Source organism: Dipteris shenzhenensis, chromosome 8 (assembly GCF_047967505.1).
Source record: "Dipteris shenzhenensis isolate YYH24624 ecotype China chromosome 8, Dip_SZ_1.0, whole genome shotgun sequence".
NCBI lineage: Eukaryota > Viridiplantae > Streptophyta > Polypodiopsida > Gleicheniales > Dipteridaceae > Dipteris > Dipteris shenzhenensis.
Window position 1 is genome coordinate 32,757,280 of NC_141603.1, and position 19,984 is coordinate 32,777,263.

At 41.8% G+C, this 19,984-nt stretch overlaps 1 protein-coding gene across 1 annotated transcript; it reads right to left on the minus strand.

Moving 5' to 3' along the window:
- Positions 1-5,252: 5,252 nt before the first annotated feature.
- Positions 5,253-19,592, minus strand: LOC147899397 (pentatricopeptide repeat-containing protein At4g18520, chloroplastic-like). The gene is made up of 6 exons (XM_087377717.1): positions 17,930-19,592; positions 17,548-17,686; positions 17,261-17,370; positions 5,723-5,766; positions 5,485-5,541; positions 5,253-5,324 (listed from the first exon to the last, which is right to left on the minus strand). Exons 1-6 carry the CDS (start codon positions 19,590-19,592, stop codon positions 5,253-5,255), a joined length of 2,085 nt encoding a protein of 694 aa, XP_087233843.1.
- Positions 19,593-19,984: the final 392 nt, after the last annotated feature.

Consider the following 19,984-nt stretch of genomic DNA (forward strand, 5'->3'; position numbering starts at 1 on the left):
TTTGGAACAAATAGGTTACTTCACCTCTAGAGATTTGTTTGATTTTTCACGACAACACTATACTCATCGCGTGCATGACATGTTGTTAGTATATAACATTGATTTTTCTCTCAAAGATGAAGATATGGGTTCTTTAATTTCCATCAACTTGGCTATAAACACAAAAGTACAAAAGTACTTTTGTAAGTCCATTTTCTGAATTCCTTTCTTTCACAATAAAATATTTTGACTTATGCTATTAAACTTTAAGCAGTTCTGTGATAATTAAACTTGTTGCAATATCAACAAATTCTGGCAGTTTATACTTTGCTTTTCTTTTGTATTCATAGTGGGCTAATCACTTTCAAAAATTATCACCATGATATTTGCCTTATGGGAGGTGTAGAAGATGATTTTGTCACCAAAATAGTTGTTGTATGATCAAAATAAGAAGCTTGCTTCAACAATGATAACATCTGTGAAATCAACTAATGTTCTTTGAACTAGATCATTATTTATACATTCCTTGGATTCTTGATTGTATCCTATAAACACATAATTGATTCGACATCAAGATTTTTCCTGATTTCATTTGGAACATAAGCATAAGTAAGAGCTCCAAACACTTTCAAATGATTCAGTAAGGTTTAAACTTGTGAAGCCTTATTTCGATGTATTGTTCTAAATAATTAGATTTGAACTTTTGTCATTGCTAAATTTGCAAGATATATACTTGATAAAAGGGCATGCATCCATATCTGTGTAAAGCATGGGCAACATTGGTTAGATGATGTATTCGTCAAATAATCATACAATCAATTCTGATATTACAATAAACAAGAAGCTCTAATATGGATGGCATAATTTCTTTCTATCTAGTACATATCTAGCAAAATTTGCAAGAATTATGTTCTCTCTCGCTGAAACTACATTTTTCTCAAACATTTGCTCATAAAAAAGGGCTAAGGTTGCACATGATTTACCCCAATATGGATGGTTTTCTCTTTTTATCAAGCATATATTTTGCAAAATTTGCAATTCTTTCTCTCTCTCTCTCTCTCACACACACACACACACTTTCTACCCCTTCCTCCTTTTTTCTCTCTATTTCCCTTCCCCCCCCTCCCCTTTTTTAATTTCCCTACTTCCCTTAACTATTCTCCTTTCTTCCTATTTTTCTTAATTTCTCCCTATTTCCAATCTTTTCCTTAAATTTTCCCTTTTTTCCCTAAATTTTCACTCTTTTCTTAATTTCCTTTATTAATCTCTTATTCTTTTGCTCTTTTATTCTTTTCTTGGTTTTTTCCATTCCCTTTATTGTTTGCTTATTTCTTATCTTCTAAATCCTTATTTTTTATTTTCCTACTTAATTTTTTCATACTATTTTTTAAAAAAAAATTTCGTTATTTCTTACCTCTTGCTTACTATTTTATCTTCAACTTTTTACTCCTTATCTCCTCCCTTCGTGGTCTCCTTCCCTTGATTTTTTTTAATTTTTGAAACTCACTTCTAATTTTTTCTTTTTATTATCTTTTCGGTTTCGTTATTTATTTTTTACTTCTTACTAATATTTCACAAAAAATATTTCTACATAAATTTTTACTTTGCCTTAATTTATTTTTAACCCTTCATTAATTACCCCCTAATTTTTTTCACTCATACTCCCTAAATCCCCCCCCCCTCGTTTTTTCTTTAATTTTATATAACTATTTTTTCTCTTATTACTCTAAATTGTCCCCTAGACTACTTTCCCTAACAACTTTGTAACCTAACTTATTTTTAACCCTAACCTACTTCCACCCCTAACGCGACTAGCTCCTTGCACACGCACTCGTCTCTCTCTCTTCCCGGACTATCCTCACTCATCTCCGCCTACCAAGCAACTTTTCCTCTCCCAACTAAAGCCCAAACTAGCTATTTATACCCCCTTTATACGTCTCTTTCTCCTTACCTTCCCCGTCGCCTTATTAGCCAACTAACTCTCCTCCTTTTACTCCCATACAATGTCTACATCCTTGCTTCCTTGCAGCTCTGTCCCGTCCACTGCTCACTAACCCTCTGACCCTGTCCCGTCGATTGCTCACTCCCCGACCCTCGATTGCTATGCTCCTTCTCCTCCCCATTTTCACTTACTCGTTTTCTCCTTCCCCCCCCCGACCATCAATTCGAGTCATTTCCCCGACCGCCATAACCTCTTACTATTTAACCCACTCCACCCTATTTATCATCACTGCCTTCACTAAACGGGACCTTCATTGTATGAAACTCTACTTGGTACAACACTCTCTGCCACCTATGACACTATATTGTTTGGTGCCTACTATGAAACTCTCCGCTAGCTGTGCCTCTTTAACTATCTCAGTGGTTGCGTCTTCCCCCCCTTGGTCTCTCTGATTTAGTACATCTCAATCGTGTCCCATGTGTCCTTGCCTGTCTTCACCAAACTTTGGGCTCACAGGTTCCTTTTTTAGTTTTATTTATTGTTTCATTATGTTTGCCCCCCCCCCCTTTTTCTTTTCATCCCCATATAATTTCCTTTATATTTTACCTCCCCCCCCCCTTTTTCTTCCATTTCTCCTCCCCCTTCTCTCTCTAAATTTTCACTCCCTTTATTTTTACATTTGTTAAATGCCTTGCTTTATTTCCTTATTTTTCTTTCATTTCTACTTATCAATTTCCCCTCTCTGTAATGTTTTTTACCTTACCCTTTCACCTTATTATCATTTTGATTTTCTTCGTTACTGCACCTTATTCACCTTTTTTTATATATTTCTTTTTAATTTTCCCCTTCTCTATTTATTTCTTTTAAAATCCCCCATCTTTTAATCTTTCCTTTGTTAACATTTAACACCTTTCTCCTTTTCCTCTTTAATTTTTAATCTAACTTCTTTCTTTAAATATCTTTCTTCTTTCCTTCTTTAAAATTCTCTCTTTAAATTTCTTTCTTTAAATTCCTTTGAAATTCCTTAAGCTCCTCTTTCTTATAAATTCTCCTTTCTTTATGCTCTAAGTCTTAAAGATTACATTTATTGCTCTAATCCTTAAGTTCTCACCTCCTCCTTCTCCTTTTATGTTCTCATACCTAATACATTAATTTTTTCCTCCTTACATAACCATTTAGTCACTTTTCCTTCAGCTCATTCCAATTAATTTTACACTTAAAACATAGTATCAAAAGTTGGCGTTATAAATCTGGAGCGTGAGCAACTATTTTTATTGTGATCCCAATAACAAGGGAGGGGTGTTTATGACACATGTCTTCCCAACTAAGTTAAAATATGTTTGTTATCATTTTTCTTGTTGGATGGTGGCAAGTATGCAAACTTTGCTTTCAATAAAAGTGATGCTGGCTACGGCTTTTATCAAAGCAAAACTCATTTGTACAGTCATGCGTTTAGCAAACATTTTTCAATTTTGTGCACCTCTTGGTTTGTTTTATAATGTTTCACAATAGTTTTCTCTTTCAGTCCTTTTTCAAAATCGTTTTCATTTCACTATGAAATGGGGTTTTGTTGAGTCTTCACACACACACACACAGAAACTACATTTTTGTTAGGAGTCCATTTGCAAGCGAACTAACTTTTAGATCCATATTAAACTATCTCTTCAATCCATAGTGTATACAAAATTCATTCAATTTATCTGATTTAAATCATCCTCCATTGTGACACTAGAGGATCTTGTCAATTTGATTACAAGAGCTTTAATTTGGTCCATGTCTAAATCAGTGATTCATGTATAAAATTCATCAATGAAAGTGATTCAGTATAAATCATGATTCAAGGACAATATAGAAGCATAATCTAGTCACACTTACCCTTTCTAGAGGAATGTGTCACTACTAGGTTAGTAGGCTTAGTTCCATCTAAGCTAGAGATACCATTACGATGCCACGCTACCACCACGATCCTTGTCATTGAAGGCAAATCGAAAGATTTTGTGTGTTAAACGAGAGAATTCATATATTACAATAAAACAAGAAGCTCTAATATGGATTTGGAAAAGGTACTTACTATGCTTAATTTGTTAATAAAGGAAAATGTGATTCCATACTTGCAAACAAAGGAGGTTGTAAAAGAAGCTTGGGAACCCTTGCAAGATGCCGTAACAATATGCCATAGAGATTGACATTCTAGGCATGCTTAACATCTTTGCAAGCAATAAAATCAAAAGACAAGAATCTTGGGGAAACTCAAAAAGTGTAAGTCAGCTAATGTGCGTTTTGGGAAAGGGAAGGGGAGGGAAGGGAAGGGAAGGGAACGGAAGGGGGGGGGGGTTGTCGCGCCTGTCCTTCGACAACAGGCCCACCTTACCATTAGGCATGGAGGATCAGCAGTCTCGCCTATCCTCCCACAACAGGCCACCTTATCATAGGCATGGAGGATCAACAGTCCCTCCTATGGCAGGGTCTATTGCCCACAACAAAAAGTAATATACTTATAAGTAGGAAGAGTTTTTAGCAAGCCATAGTCATATTCTGGAGAGACATCCACCCTTGTTCCTTTGAATCCGTTCTTCAAAAGTTTTGAGATGATCTTCCTACTAGACTGCCAACCAAACCCTCCTCATAAGGAGGGTTATCTCAATTAATACATCAATGTTCTGTTATAGATGTATATTATAGGCATTACCTGTGACCAAATGACTTTTGTTGGAAATGATACTCAGCCAATTAGAGTTTGCAAAAATGTATGCGCAGCTTCACAATCTAGCATACTAATCTTCCAGTGGTGTAAAGCACTAGTTGAGTTTGTAACAGTAATAATCATATTCAGAAAGGAAGCTTTGGTACCCCATTCATAAGCTAAAACAAAAAATTTGTAATTGCTTCTAGATCTTCCGTTTTCTAATAAATTAAAACCAGAAGAAGTGAAGGTTGCATCAAGCTAGCAAAAAGGTCAGTCCCATATGTATGCTTGTTTGAATGTCAGGTTCTCCAACCATACAATGTACATGCACATTTTTCAACAACCAATCGTTAGTAGAAATAAGCAGATCAGTGTCAAAACATATACCTCTATTTGGTCTAGATTTTCTCCGGAGAGCTTTCAAAGCATTTGTAATGTGAATATATTTACTTTGCATATTCTGGAAAGCCATTAGTATGACCCTTTGAACTGTCAATGCAAGGCCCCATTCCCCTTCCAAAGGAATGTTAGCATTTCCCAATATTTGGAGTGAAGATAAAGTGGCTAGTCATCCTTGTAATTAATGCAAGAGTGTACATTAGTTGAAACCGGCCTCAAGGCCAACAAGAGGGCGGTATTAGACAACTAACCAGCCAATGCTTTCACATCAAAATATTCAGCAAATAACTTAAACACAGAATGGGAGCTAGAGTGCCCCTGCACCAAGACAAAGACACAGATTGACTTTGTCTCCACTATGTTTCGGTATTTCTTTAACTAAGAGAGAGGCCCTGAATTCCAAGCTACACAAAGGATACATTCTTTCTTGCATCTGGGGCATTTCACATCCCATTAGGCCAATTAGGCATCCACATACCCTGCATAGCCTCTGCTGTTCACCACTCTCACCAATCCTGGCAATAGGTCTCCATCCCTAATCCGGGAAGTCCGGGACTGTTAATAGTAACCACACTTGGCCACACAGTTCCCATAGCTGTCACTAGTGCCCAATTAACCACCTATCTGCTCCAAGCAGAAAAAGAAAGCATACAGAAGCTTTCTCCACTGTTCAGGACTGCCACTAGCAATAGTCTCTCACCCTATGGGGAGCATACATCCTGATACATCAACCTGTTTTTTTCCAACTCTTCCTCTTCACCTTTAAACGTTAACCAAGGTTTATGAACAAGCGAATACATTTGTATTTTACTGAGATATTCCCTCCCATAAGGAAAGATACCAATACACTCTGAGAGTAACACTTTCACAGATTGTTGCTTTCCTCCTCTCAAAAAATAGATTACCTAAGCCAGTTTTCTAGATTGACACAGCTTCTAGTTTGATGTTGAGTACCAATTAATTTTTTGAGGCTGGTTGAGTGCTGATGAAGACCCTCTCCATCTTCCCCTGGTGAATCCTCCTCTACCTGTGAATCCCTGTGAACCTTCCTCTCCATCTTCCTCTGGTAAATCCTCCTCTACTTGTGAACCTTGCTCTCTTTGGATATGTTGGGGTAAAGGCCAATGGCCCAGTCTATACCCCTTTGTACCATACATATATAATAAGAGCTTACCTTGATCTGGGTGAGTTAGCACCCACAATTTCGGTGTTCTCCCTTTCTTTGTTGCTCTTCAATAAGACCTCCTCTCCATCAACTGGTATCAGAGCTTGGTTAAGCGAAGCCAACAAGGAGACTGTAGCATTGCGGTGTTGCTGTGCCAAGAGCCCGAACTTGTTGCGTGGAGTCTCCTACTGCCCGTGGGCTATCCCTGGGAGCTGTATTTTGACATATACTAGCTCGTTTTTACTGTTTCAGCCATATATATCAGGTTGCCTCGACTGTTCCAGCAATCTATTGCCTTGTTTGAGTGGGGGAGAAGGAATATTATCCATCTACGGTAAAAAACGACCTGATGCTCTGCAATTCCAGCCACTGGAAGTTGCTTTTTTGGGGCCCGAAAGAAAAAACGTATTTTGCTTGTGGCGGACTCCAGTTGATCAAAGGCAGCTGGTACATTCAGATTTCAGTTGGGTTTATGCCTTCAAGTTGATGCATATCAAGCCAAAGGTTGGCTGAAAGTGATTGCTTACAATTGATGCATTTTGAGCCTTTATTTAGCTGAGAAAGTGAGCATAAGTGAGAGCAGTGTTTTTCTAAAGCTGTCTTGTATCCCAGGAAAGGATTATTTTTTGTGAGTGCAATACTCTTCCCACTAAGGGAATTTTTTGGACAACAATTTTCAGAATTGTTGGGCTATTTTATTGGAGTTTATGCCTCAAATGCTTCAGGAAAAGTTGGTGATTGGCAGTTTGCAGTCTTGTGACAGCAGTAAAAAGTGAGCAGGTGGCTGTTTTCAGAAGTGAATATCAGAGAATCCATGAGGAATTGTCTTCCGAGTTGAACTAAGAAGTTTTAGTTTTTTGGACAATCTACAATCTTGTTTTTGAAAGCGCTTCAATTCGAGATTTAGAGAAAAAGTTATGATGCCCGGTATGCCCATGATTTACAATTTTGATAGTTTATGACAGCAGCTAGAAAAAGTGAGCAGGGGGCTGCATTCAGCAGTGAATATCAAAAAATCCATAATGAATTTGGACCTGCAGTAAACCAAAAGTTTGTAGATCTATTTGTTGTCTACAACTTTGGTGTTTACAGCAAAGGCAACCGAGTTACGGTTGGGAAGATATTGACAGTTCAAGACAGGCCAAAACTGTTGCAGACTGTTATTACAGCAGTAAAAGTTTGCAGGTGGTGGTTTCCAACATCAGATATAAGAAAATCTGTAAGAATTTTGGACTTGCTGTAAACTGAGAAGTTGTAGAGCTTTCTACAAGCTACATTTCTTCTGTTTACACTTTTTGCATCGGAGCTATCGTGCAAAAGCTATTTGCTAGATTTGGGATGCCTTGAGGTCACTTATAGCAGAACATGTATTTGTGATAGTGATAGTGTGGCTGTTGTCATTGCAGTTGATATTTTTTGAGCTTGAGTTTGGTACATTGGTGCAGTGTATCCTGATTGTTTTCTAATCCATTGTGATGGCTTCGGCATTAGAGAATGCATTGTTTAACATTGAGAAGTTGGATGGCACAAACTTCTCCTATTGGAAGGAGCAAATCTACAATGTTCTGGTGTAGAAGAAGCAAGTAAAGCCTATAAAACACAAAGGCATAAAGCCAGAGGATTGGGAAGATGATGAAGAGTGGAAGGAATTGGATGAGCTTGCACGCTCCACGATCATGCTCACACTTTCAAAATCGGTGTATTTCAATGTGAAAGATACTGCAGGTGGTGCCTATGGTGTGTGGACAAAGTTGCATGATCTTTAAGAGAAGCAGAGTGCCACTTGTCAAGTGTATTGGCTAAAGAAACTCATAGATCTTCACATGGAAGAAGGGACTTTCATGTCTAGCTATTTAAATGAGTTTAACACAATTTTCAGGCAACTTTCAGCTCAGAAAATTGCCTTTGATGACTCAGTTAAGGCGATGTTCTTATTGGTCACCCTACTGAAAGTTGGGACACTTTTAGGACTGCTATAAGCAATTCAGCTCGTGCAGGAGACTTGACAAGCAGTGATGTTGAGAGTAGCCTTCTCACTGAGGAGGTAAATAGAATAAACAATGCTGGAACTAAAAGTTCGAGTGCTCTCAATGTGAGAGGGAGGTCATATTCTAGGGGGAAATACCATGATAGAAATACAAGCAAGTCTAGAAGCAAATCTAGAGAAAAATCCCATGCAAAAAATGATTTGGAATGCTTTTATTGTGGGAAGAAAGGCCATTTCAAAAAGGATTGCTACAAATGGAAGAATGATAAAGGCAAAGGCAAAGCTAATGTGCAGCCTAAGAAGGAAGAGAAATCCACGGTCAATATAGAGAAAGTAAATGCCATAAGTAACAATAGTGATGAGGGTGACATTCTTTATGCCTCTATGTTTGAGCATGCTTTTCTTGTGACCAGTGATGATGCATTGTCACAGAATTGAATACTAGACTCAGGAGCATCTTTCCATGTCACTCCACATAGGGAGTGGTTTACCATTTATGATGCAGGAAGGAAAGGAACCGTGAGACTTGGAAATGATTATCCATGTGATGTTGGAGTGGGAGATATCCACTTCTCTCTTCCTAATGGTTCTACATTTGTACTCAAGAATGTTAGGCATGTTCCAAATCTGTAAAAGAGCTTGATAAGTACGGGACAGCTTGATGATGATGGCTATCATGTGTTTTTTGAAATTAGGAAAGAGTCACTTGTGATTGCTAGAGGTTCCAAGCATGGAACATTGTACTCAATGCATGTGTCAGGCATAAGAGATAATATAATCAATGTGACCGAGCAGACATCCGTCTCTTTGTGGCATCATCGGTTGGGACACATGAGCATGACAGGAATGAAGATACTTTCTAATTTGCAGTATGTTCCCGTGTTTAACTTTTCAGATTTTAGCATGTGTGAGCATTGCATGTATGAGAAGCAAACACGGTCTTCACATAAAAAATCTTTGGGCAAGAAGAGGCTTGAACCATTGGAGTTGGTTCACAATGATGTGTGTGGACCTATGCCTACTATCTCATTGGATGGTGCTTCTTACTTTGCTACTTTCATTGATGATGCTATATGGAAAGTGTGGGTCTATCCTCTCCGGAAGAAGAGTGATGTCTTTGATGCATTTCAAAAGTTCTTAGCATTTGCTGAAAATCAGTCGGGCAAGAAGCTCAAATGCTTGCGCACTGATAATGGAGGAGAGTATACCTCTCATGAATTTAAGAATTTTTGTGAGCTATGTGGCATCAAGCGGGAGTTGACTACTCATGAGAATCCTTCTCAGAATGGGGTTGCTGAGAAGATGAATAGAACTATTCAAGAAAGAAATATAAGCATGCTTTCTAATGCCGGTCTACCTCATGGCTTTTGGGCTGAGTCTATTAAGACAATAGTACATCTTATCAATAGATCACCTAGCAGGACACTAGATGGGAAAGTGCCAGAAGAGGTTTGGTTAGGCAAGCCACCATCTTATGGGCATCTTCATGTATTTGGCTGTGAAGCTTATGTTCATATCCCTAAGGAAAAACACAGCAAGCTTGATCCAAAGTCAAGGAAGTGCATTTTTCTTGGATATGGTGATTCAAGCGAGATGGGATACCGATTGTGGGATCCAGAGGCCAGGAAGATAGTACGCAGCCATGATATTATCTTTAATGAGGACAAGATGCACAAGAAGCCAGAAAAGACTGTTGAGATACGCAGAGTGGTGTTTCAAGAGGATGGACAACCACCATATGAGAGGCATGCACAACCTGTTCCACATGATGCAGGGCATGGACAGTCCATAGATCGTGAGGTGGGAGAGCCACATCTAGGTGGACAACCTTAGGTTATGCAAGAAAATTAGTTGGGACAGCAAGATGCTCATGGTGAGCAAGTGTTGAGACGTTCCACTAGAGTCTCAGAACCTCCACAGAGATATGCTCCATCTCTAGATTATGTCATGTTGATAGATTGTGGTGAGCCTTCATGCTTTGAGGATGCTATGTCTAGGAATGACAAGCATAAGTGAGAGAAGGCTATGCAGTCAGAGATGGATTCTTTAATGAAGAATGCTACTTGGGATTTGGTTTATTTGCCTAAAGGAAAGCATGCATTGCCATGCAAATGGGTTTACAAGCTGAAGATGTCTCCAGCAGATGCATTGCCCAAGTATAAGGCAAGGTTGGTAGCCAAGGGTTTTAAGCAGGAGAAGGGTATTGACTTTGATGAGATCTTTTTCCCAGTGGTGAAGATGACTACCCTTCGTATAGTGCTTGCATTGGTTGCTAGAGAGGACATGGAGCTTGTCCAAATGGATGTAAAAACAGCTTTTCTACATGGAGATCTTCATGAGAACATCTATATGCAGCAGCCAGAGGGATTTGTTGTGCAGGGCAAAGAACGGATGGTATGCAAGCTTCAAAAAAGTCTTTATGGGCTGAAGCAGGCTCCTAGGGAGTGGTACCATAAGTTTGATGCATTTATGCGATCCCAAGGGTACACACGGAGTGAGACAGATCATTGTCTCTACACAAAGAAGGCAGCCTTCTTATTTTGATTTTATATGTTGATGACATGCTTATTGCTGGGAAATCTACTTTGGATGTGGATGCCTTGAAGAAAAGGTTGCATGAGACCTTTGAAATGAAGGATTTGGGTGATGCCAGTCACATACTTGGCATGATGATTGTTCGGGATAGGACTTCATTTGTTACAAAAAGAGTACATTTGCAAGGTACTCGAGCGGTTCAATATGGAGAGGGGGAAGTCCATAAGTACTCCGTTGCCTCCATATGTGAAACTCAGCCAAGCGGACAGCCCTAAGTCAGATGAGGAGCGGGCTGAAATGGCAAAGATACCTTATGCGTCCGCAGTAGAAAGCTTGATGTATGCCATGGTTGCTACACGTCCAGATATTGCTTTTGCAGTGGGAGCTGTTAGCAGGTATATGGCAAATCCTGGCAAGAAGCATTGGGAGGCAATGAAAGGTATCATGAGATACTTGAATGGTACAAAGAACATGTGCATTTTCTTTGGGAGGAAGGACACATCTGTTGTTGGATATGCAGATGCTGATTTTGCAGGGAATGTAGACACCAGGAGGTCTACTACAAGATATGTTTTCTCATTCATTGGAGGTGCAGTTTCATGGGTCTCTCGTTTGCAGCCATGTACGGCTTTGTCTACCACACTAAGGCAGAGTATGTTGCAGCCACTGAGGCATGGAAGAAAGCTATATGGCTTACTCGTCTAGTGGGAGACTTGAGCATTGCAGGAGAGGTTCCAGTTTTGCACTGTGATAGTCAGAGTGCCATCCAGTTAGCACGGAATCCTGTCTTCCATGCGAAGACAAAGCATATTGATGTGAAGTATCACTTCATCAGAGAGGTGATTGAGGACAAGCGCATCTAGCTTGTCAAGGTTCACACAGATGAGAACCCTGCAGATCTTCTTACAAAGAGTCTTTCCTCAGAGCGGTTTGCACATTGCAGAGTATTGATGGGTGTCGGATGACATTAGGATGCCCATCTTCTCCCTTAAAGGTGCATTGGCCTTTAAGTGGGAGGTTGTTGGGATAAAGGCCAATGGCCCAGTCTATACCCCTTTGTACCATACATATATAATAAGAGCTTACCTTGATCTAGGTGAGTTAGCACCCACAATTTCAGTGTTCTCCCTTTCTTTATTGCTCTCCGATAAGACCTCCTCTCCATCAGGATATGCTATTTGTAGTGGTAAACCTAGATAAAACATACTCAATTTATTGACCATGTACTAGCTTGCATTTATCAAACTACAAAGGTGTCGAGTCGCATTTTAGTCCGATATCCTGACACTGACATTGCCTCATCAATGGGAACCCTGGCTGCTTGAGTGGTTAATCAATTTGGCTGAAGATCTAAGAGGTTGTCAAATGTCGTACATGTGGGTTGGCAGTGTACCAAAGAAGTTAATGGATGAAAAACCATAAGGAACTTTCTTTGGAGTGGACTTGACGGCACATCAGATTCTGTTGCCAGGGTGGCTTGGGACACATGCATTCTCCCCACTAGGGAAGGGGGCCTAAATATTATTAATCCAAATTTGTAGAGTAGGGCATTACTCTGCAAGATGGTGGTGAGGAATCTCTTGTCGGGGCAAGAGCCATGGAAGGACTTTTTCATACGAATCTCGTACACCCTCATCAGGAGGAGATTGGCCGGACAGCACTAGATGGAATTTCACTTCAGCCCATCTCAGGTTCCCTCTTCCCCTCTTATGGCTGCTATCCGGAAGGCTTGGATTAGCTTCAGGAGTACTCTTCGGAGAGTTCCACCATCCTCTCCAGAAGAGATTGATAGGCAGCCTGTCATGTGAAATGACAGTATATTGGATGAACATGGCAGGGCACCTCTCATTATATGCAGTGGTCCAGATGGGAGAGGGGACCTGCCTCTTCGGCGGGTTCTTGGAAGGCTTTCATGAAGCTGCCACTTGCCAACAGAGACAGTCACCTCAGAGGGAGTGCAGGAAGGATCCAGCAAATTGATGCAGCCATACTAGTGGAGTGGTTAGATACAGAGGATATGTCTATTACTTGCTCCACTTGGATGGGGGCTTTTTCTAGAGTGGGCATCCCTCTACAGGTTATTGCCTTTTAATGTGCAGGTGAGGATGCCATTGTATTTGATGTTCACACGGGAGGCAGGCTGTCCAGATCCACAGATGATATTTTGATGGAGGTTCCATTTCAGCCTGTGAGGATCGTAGATTTTGTGGAGCATGGATCTGATGCACAGTGGTACCTTGATCCTAACCCGCTTCTTATTGCCCTGGGTTCTTGGAGATTGTGACTATATGGAGGTGTCCCTAAAAAGTTTTTGCAATGGGACCCTAGGGAATGGGAGTGGATAGACGAAGAGCACGGAGAGAGGAGTCTCCCCTTCTTTCATTACACGGTCAGTAAAGGGGATTCCAGCTCAGTTGTAGAGGATGGAGACCTTCCAGAGCTATTCATTTTGAGAATTTTCAGATTTCTCAGGATTTACAGAGGGTTTTTTGGAAGAGGCTTTGGAAACCCCTTTGGAATAGAAAGATCACTCTTTTCTTTTAGCTTTCTATCCATGGAGGGATTGCAGTGAACCTGTGGAGATCACGGTTTGGGGCAGATGCTAAATGTCCTTGTTGCATGGCGACAGAGGAATCCATCTAGCATTGTTTATGGGATTGCACGCAGGCAAGGATAGTTTGAAAAGGGGTTGCCAGGATTTTTAGTGCCTTTGTACCCTTTCCATTCTTCATGACTTGGGGCTCAATTGCTTGGCTTTACTCTTTCAGGGCCTCGAGTGTTTTACGAGAGACGTGACTCTTCATGGGATTTCTCGAGTCCGATGGCACATTGTTGAGTCATGCTCTCTAGATGTTGTAACCACCTTACCTTTCAGATTGGTGCATGCCTCCATAGATTCCTCCTGGGAGATACTGGCTAGTATTTTAGCATAGCACATTTGGAGAGCCAGATACACTGAGGCTATGGAGGGATCTCAGGTTCACCCTGCTCACACATTGGCCACGATTTGGACGGACACGACTACACTCTAATGGTGACCATTTGGGCTACCATGCAGGGTTCCTCCTAGGCTGTCATTGCTAGGAGGACTTCTTTCCTTAGAGAATGGAGGTATTCCCCCTTCTTCTCAAAGATGACTGCAGGGCTGAGGTGGCACTTTCAGCCTCCACCCTGACTTTTCTCTAGCTCCTTTTGAGGAGGTTTTTTCTCTCATGCTTGCATGATGTACTTCCGCTTTCAAGCTTATGCTTGGCGGGTTTCTTTCATACTTAATAGAAGTCTTTTCATTGGAAAAATAAAAAAAATTAGGAAAGTTCAACAAATTTGCACGTCCAAAACTTGGAAGTAATTCTAATCTACACTTCCCAGACTTGGAAGTGAAATCAAATCTATACTTCCCAGACTCAGAAGTGAAATCAAATCTACACTTCCAAGACTTGGTAGTGAAACACTTCCGAGACTTGAAAGTGAAATCAAATCTGACTTCCCACACCCAAAAAGTCAAAACATATGCTTTAGAACCACGAAAAGGATAGTCTAGGGTTCTAATTCGAAGCAAATCTGACCGGTCAATCGTATCAGTAACCCATATTTAAATAGACATTATTATGATTTAAGCTAGCATCTCATAATTGTCAATGTAAGTAACCTATCTTCTGTTAGAAATGACCCAACACAGGGTACGCATAGCGGAAGACTGATAGTATTGCCCAGGAGCTCACACAGTGTGGTGTGGGGTGTGGAATCACAAACTTCTTAAACTTATGTGCAAAGATGTGCAAGCCAGTAAATAGACAATGCTCAGAGATAAATATAGAAGCAACACTTTATATTTCCGTCCGTTCACAAAGTAGGACAGGATACAATACCAAAAGGTTCTCCTACTAGATGTCAAGCACTTCTAGATCTCTGAGCCCACGTGCTCCACCTTGAGCAAATGTAGACTCTCTATCTAGGGTGTTCTTCTCCACCTTACTGCCTATGAATCAGCCTGGGTGGGCAGCACCTTGCTAGCTCAGTCTGCAGCTCTTTGTAGGTCTTCTTCACCCCCTGAGAGTAGGTCCAAGAATGCCTTAACTACTGCTCCTGTCTGCTGCAGGTTTGCTGCTCCAGAAGATATGAATTGATGATCACCACACCTCGCTGCCCTAGAAGACAGCCAAGGTCCAGCCTCTAGGGAACTCAGTCTGCAGCACACCTTCCACTCTCCTTCACCCCCAGTGTGAGGCCCAAGGGAGTGGCTTTTGGCTGCTCCTGTCTGCTCCTGCTCTTGCTGGATAGTTGGATGATTTATGAGGCCCAGGCCCTCTCCTATTATAGGCCCAAGGCTTGGCCAAAATAGCCGACTGGTCAGCCCTATTTTGGCCGACTCAGTCTGGCTGAAAACCAACCTGATTGGCTGCCCCTACCAGCCCAACCAGGGCCCTATATAAGGGTCTTTACTAGGCCATTGCAGCCTTTGTTCCAGGCAGGGACCCAGCCCTCTTGACCAGCCTAACCAAGGCCTGGTTGGCTGGCTCAACCAGCCCCAACCAGCTCTACTGTTGGCCGACCTGTTTGCTGATCTGTCCCGCCATATACCTGCGCCATCTTTAGGGTATGTTGCAGGCCATGTGCCAACCCACATGCCTCGCTAGATAGCTCGCCATGTAAGTGCCTGTACCCCGGGATACCCCGCCATCTTGTGCTGCTCCAGATCTGTCTCTTCCAGGCCAGATCTATGCCATGTATGCATCGCCATCTGCCATGGTCTTGACGCCATGTGTTTCAGCCACTTTGATGCGTCCAAGTACTTTCCTTTTTCTCTCTGATCTCTGCTCCCATGGCAGCCATCTTGCTGCCCATGTCGCCATCCCTCAAGACCTAGGTCCACCCCCCCCATGCTCTCCTCATATGGGGGCTTACAAATGGGGAAGTGACCTTTCCAACATCTTCCAAAAAAGGACAGATAGTCATGTGTTCGTAGGCGCGTGAGTCATAAATAAATATAGACACTCGCAGCATGTGATGGATCATGGCGTCGCATACCACCATAATACACTCACCCACAGGCTATAATTGCTACAACACCAGTTTGTGGATCTGTCGCAAACTATCATAATTAGTATATACAAATGGCCAACCCAGAACCACAAACTAAAAAAAACGCTCTCGGAAAGTATGAACACAATTCGAGACTAGGAACAATTCTTGGTCCAAGGAATAGATGACATCGGTGCACTTAAAAACTTCCTTGACTAGCGTTCTAGTCAAAGCATCTATCTATACCTCAAATCTTAGAAACTAAAGATGTTTCCCCAAAACTTGGACTCGTCAAAATCCTCAAGATTTGAGATCCCTATGGAAGAAATGGAAATCGCCACTAGAAGGCGATGGCTGCAAGGAATGGTAGAAGAGAAGGAGGATAGCACAGGATTCAGCCGGGAAGAAAAAGCATCTACAGAGCTTGTGCTAGGTAGAGATGACAAATTGAAAGAGAATCTCAGCCAAAGGGGCAAAATCTGAGAGAAGGATGCCCAGCGCAAGAAGCGAGAGAGTTAGAGTAGTGCTGCAATGGAGTAGACTATGCACTCTAGAACTTGTCCGTGAATCCCTTCCTGCTAAATCACAATGAAGATAGGCTGTGCGGGGCTTTGGACAAGGGAGGGTAGGGGTTGGAAAAGCTGCTGGCCTGGGCTTTTGGTTCCAGAAAAGCATCCAAAAGCTCCAAAAATGAATTTCGTTTTTTTTTTGTTGAAAATAGGCTTTTTTTTTATAAAAAGCTTCTGCTGTTTTGGAAGGCATAGCTTTCCAAAGAAGCTCTCTCTCTCTCTCTCCTTTAGCGATCCAGAACTAAAGTAGAGGCTACTGCTTTTAGCAATTAAAGCTCCCAAAAGCATTTCCAAAAAACCCTAAAAGCATCTTCCTAAAGCATGGCCAGCCAATTGTGCCACACCCTGGCTCTTCTCCCTGATGCACAATCCCACGCAAGTCTCCTAGCCTGACCAGGTCCTTGCCAATCAATTCGCAGCACCCTACTCTTTGGAACTCAGCTCCCATTGCTCCTTTCCACGAAAAATTTCACATCTAGGATTCATCTTTCCAGGACAGAGCTTTCCACCTACATCCACGTGCACTTGAATAGGCTACTATGCAGCATCACAGAGTAGTGGAAACATTGAGCCTCTGTAGTGACATCAGGCCGCAACCCTTGTGTTTCTTTTCAGTGACCAAACCCTTCCAACATGCAGTCTCAAACAACGCTTTTCTGCTTGCTTTCATGGTTCAGAGCGACATAACACTCACAGACTAAGGATTGGAAAATTGGTGCCAGTCTGCATAGTCATTACCCCACAGTCCTGGACAAGCCCCTGTGAATGTTACGGAAGTATCTTTGTGGCAAACTTTGCATAAACTGTGATGATGACCACAAGCTTCTCTATGAAGCTGGAAACAGGATTTCTTTAAATGTTGACACCTATGAAAATGCCATGCTGTCTATTCAAATGTCACTTGCCCTGCATCCTTTGGTGTGTGGGTTCTTTTCCCCCATCATCTGCAGTATTTGTGCTCTATCATCCCACTTACCAGCCGCAGCATAGATGTTGGATAGCAGCTTAAGGCTTGGAGTATTTTGTGGTTCCAAGCCAAGAATATGCTCTACTGACCTCTTTGCTAGCTCCACATTGCCATTGGTCCTGCAAGCAACAAGCAAAGCAACCCAAACTACAGCCGAAGGTTCACATGGCATCTCTCTAATAAAGGCATCCGCTTTCTCTAGACAACCTGCACGGGCTAGAATGTCAACCATACATGCATAGTGCTCTATTTTGGGTTGGATGGCATGATCTTGACCCATGGAATCAAAATAAAACTGCCCTTCATGAACTAAGCCAGCATGGCTGCATGCACATAGAACAGCAATAATGGTGACATGGTCCAGCTTCAAATTCTGCCTTTGCATCTCCTCAACAAGTTGAAGGGCCTCCATGGCACATCCATGTAGGGCATATCCTGCAATCATCACATTCCACAAGGGAATGTCTGGGTTAAGAACATTGTCAAACACTTGACGTGCATCATTGATGCCCCCACATTTGGCATACATGTCAATGAGTGCACTCCCAATAAATGCATTGGACTGAGACCCACTCTTGATGGCCAACAAGCCATGGATAAGCCTGCCCTGATCTAGAGCTGCTAGGCTAGCGCAAGTGTTAAGGATGGTCACAAAGGTGATATCATTTGGATGTGCACCTTCCCATTCCATTTGCAAAAAAAGTTCCAAACCTTGCTCAGCCTTTCCATTACTCGAATATCCTGCAATAAGTGCAGTCCAGGAAATTGCATCTCGTTTAAGCATCGTGTTAAAAATACCATGTGCACACTTCAATCTCCCACATTTGGCATACATATCAATAAGGGCATTTTGTATAGATACAGGCAGCATATTGCTAGACCTAATGATATGGTCATGTATCTGCATGCCCTTTGCCAGACTCCTTATATGCGCACATGCATTCAGGATGCTCAGAAAAGTAATTTCATTTGGTTTGACACTCTCCAATTCCATCTTTTCAAACAGGTTAAATGCCATATCAGTACTTCCATGCATAGCATGCCCTGCAATAAGTGCAGTCCACGAGACTACATTTCGTACTAGCATACTGTCAAATACTTGATATGCAAGCTCTAAGCTCCCAAAATTTGCATACATGCCTATGAGTGCATTTCCCATGAAAACATTAAATTTAGTCCGAGTCTGGAGTATATACTCATGGACAGTTTTGCCCTGTTCCAGGTTGGCACATGCTTTCACAATGTTGACAAAGGTTATTTCACTTGGCTTTGTACCTTCCCTTACCATTTTCCAAAAGAGTTCAAAAGCATCCTGGCAATACCCATGCTTCACATAACCAGCGATCATGGAACTGCATGCTGCCACATCTGGTTTGGGTATCTTCTCAAATACTTGCTGTGCTTCCTCTATGCTCCCACACTTTGCATACATGTCTACAAGGGCATTCATGATGAAAGTGTTTGGCTTGATTGCAGCCGCAATCATAAAAGCATGGAGCTGCTTGCCCAGCTTCAAGTTTCCTAGGCTGGCAGATGCATCGAGTATGCCCAAAAAAGTGACCTTGTTCCGTCTTGTACCATCCCAGTCCATCTGCCAAAAAAGTTTCAATGCCTCCTCAATGTGCCCACTTCTGGCGTATCCAACAATCATGGTATTCCATGAGACCACATCTCGTTGAGGCATTCTTTCAAACACCTTATGTGCTTCCTCTAATCTTCTGCATCTGGCATACATATCTGCCAGAGCGTTTGCTATATAGATGTTTGTCTTCAGTCCCTCTGTAATCATGTATCCATGAATGCGTCTCCCCTCTTCTAGGTTTCTTGCGCTGGCACATGCACTGAGTACAGTTACAAGAGTGACCTCATCTGGCTTCACACCAGCTTGCTGCATTTGCTGAAAGAGGTTAAAGGCCTGGATATCATGTCCATGCTTGGAATGTCCTGCAATCATCAAAGTCCATGCGACTGCATCCCTTTGAGACAAACTATTGAACACTTGCCATGCATGCTCTAAGCTCCCAGATTTGATATACATGCTAATGAGGGTGTTGCCTAAGATAGGATTCAACTTCATTCCAAATTTATTTATGTAGGTGTGGATCTGCTTGGCCAAATTGAATTTTCCTTGACTATAGCATGCCTTAACGATGCTCAGAAAGGTGGCCTCATCTGGCTTCATACCTTCCTCATCCAACTGAATAAACAGGTTGAAGGCCTCCTCTGCATAGCCCTGCTTGGCATATGCAGCAATAATTGGGTTCCATGTGTAGGCATCTCGTCCTGGGATTTTGACAGATCCTTGATGCGCATCTACCACACTACTGCACTGAGTATACATTCTCAGAAGGAAGGTCCCCCAGAAAGCGTTCAGTTTGAGTCTACTTTTGATCATGTGATCATGGACTTGTATTGCCTCTAGTAGGACTCTCCGAGAAATGCATGTATAGGGTCACTGTATGTCAGTCTATGAGACTGAAAAATGCCATCAGTAATTCCTGTTTGCACACCGTCTTGAGCGTCTCTACAGTAACTGCTGTCTCCGTGAGTTACGTCTTCTTCCCAACTCCAATGCCACCAATTCTGACGGGTTTCTCCCCAACGATTAAATGTGGGTGTTTTGCCTTCAAAGTACATATTCGTAGAAAGTAGAGCTGAATAACCAACCGTAGATGCAATTTGAAATAGCTCACAATTATGTTTCCACCACTATTCTCGTTAGCTCTATCTATC

Coding starts and splice junctions, on each gene's coding strand:
- LOC147899397 (XM_087377717.1), bottom strand. CDS start 19,592: ATGTATACTCAGTGCAGTAGTGTGGTAGATGCGCATCAAGGATCTGTC. Junction 17,371..17,547: donor GGCTTAGTTCATGAAGGGCA/GTTTTATTTTGA, acceptor TGTTGCTTGCAG/GACCAATGGCAATGTGGAGC. Junction 5,542..5,722: donor ACAGGTTGATGTATCAGGAT/GTATGCTCCCCA, acceptor TTCCCGGATTAG/GGATGGAGACCTATTGCCAG.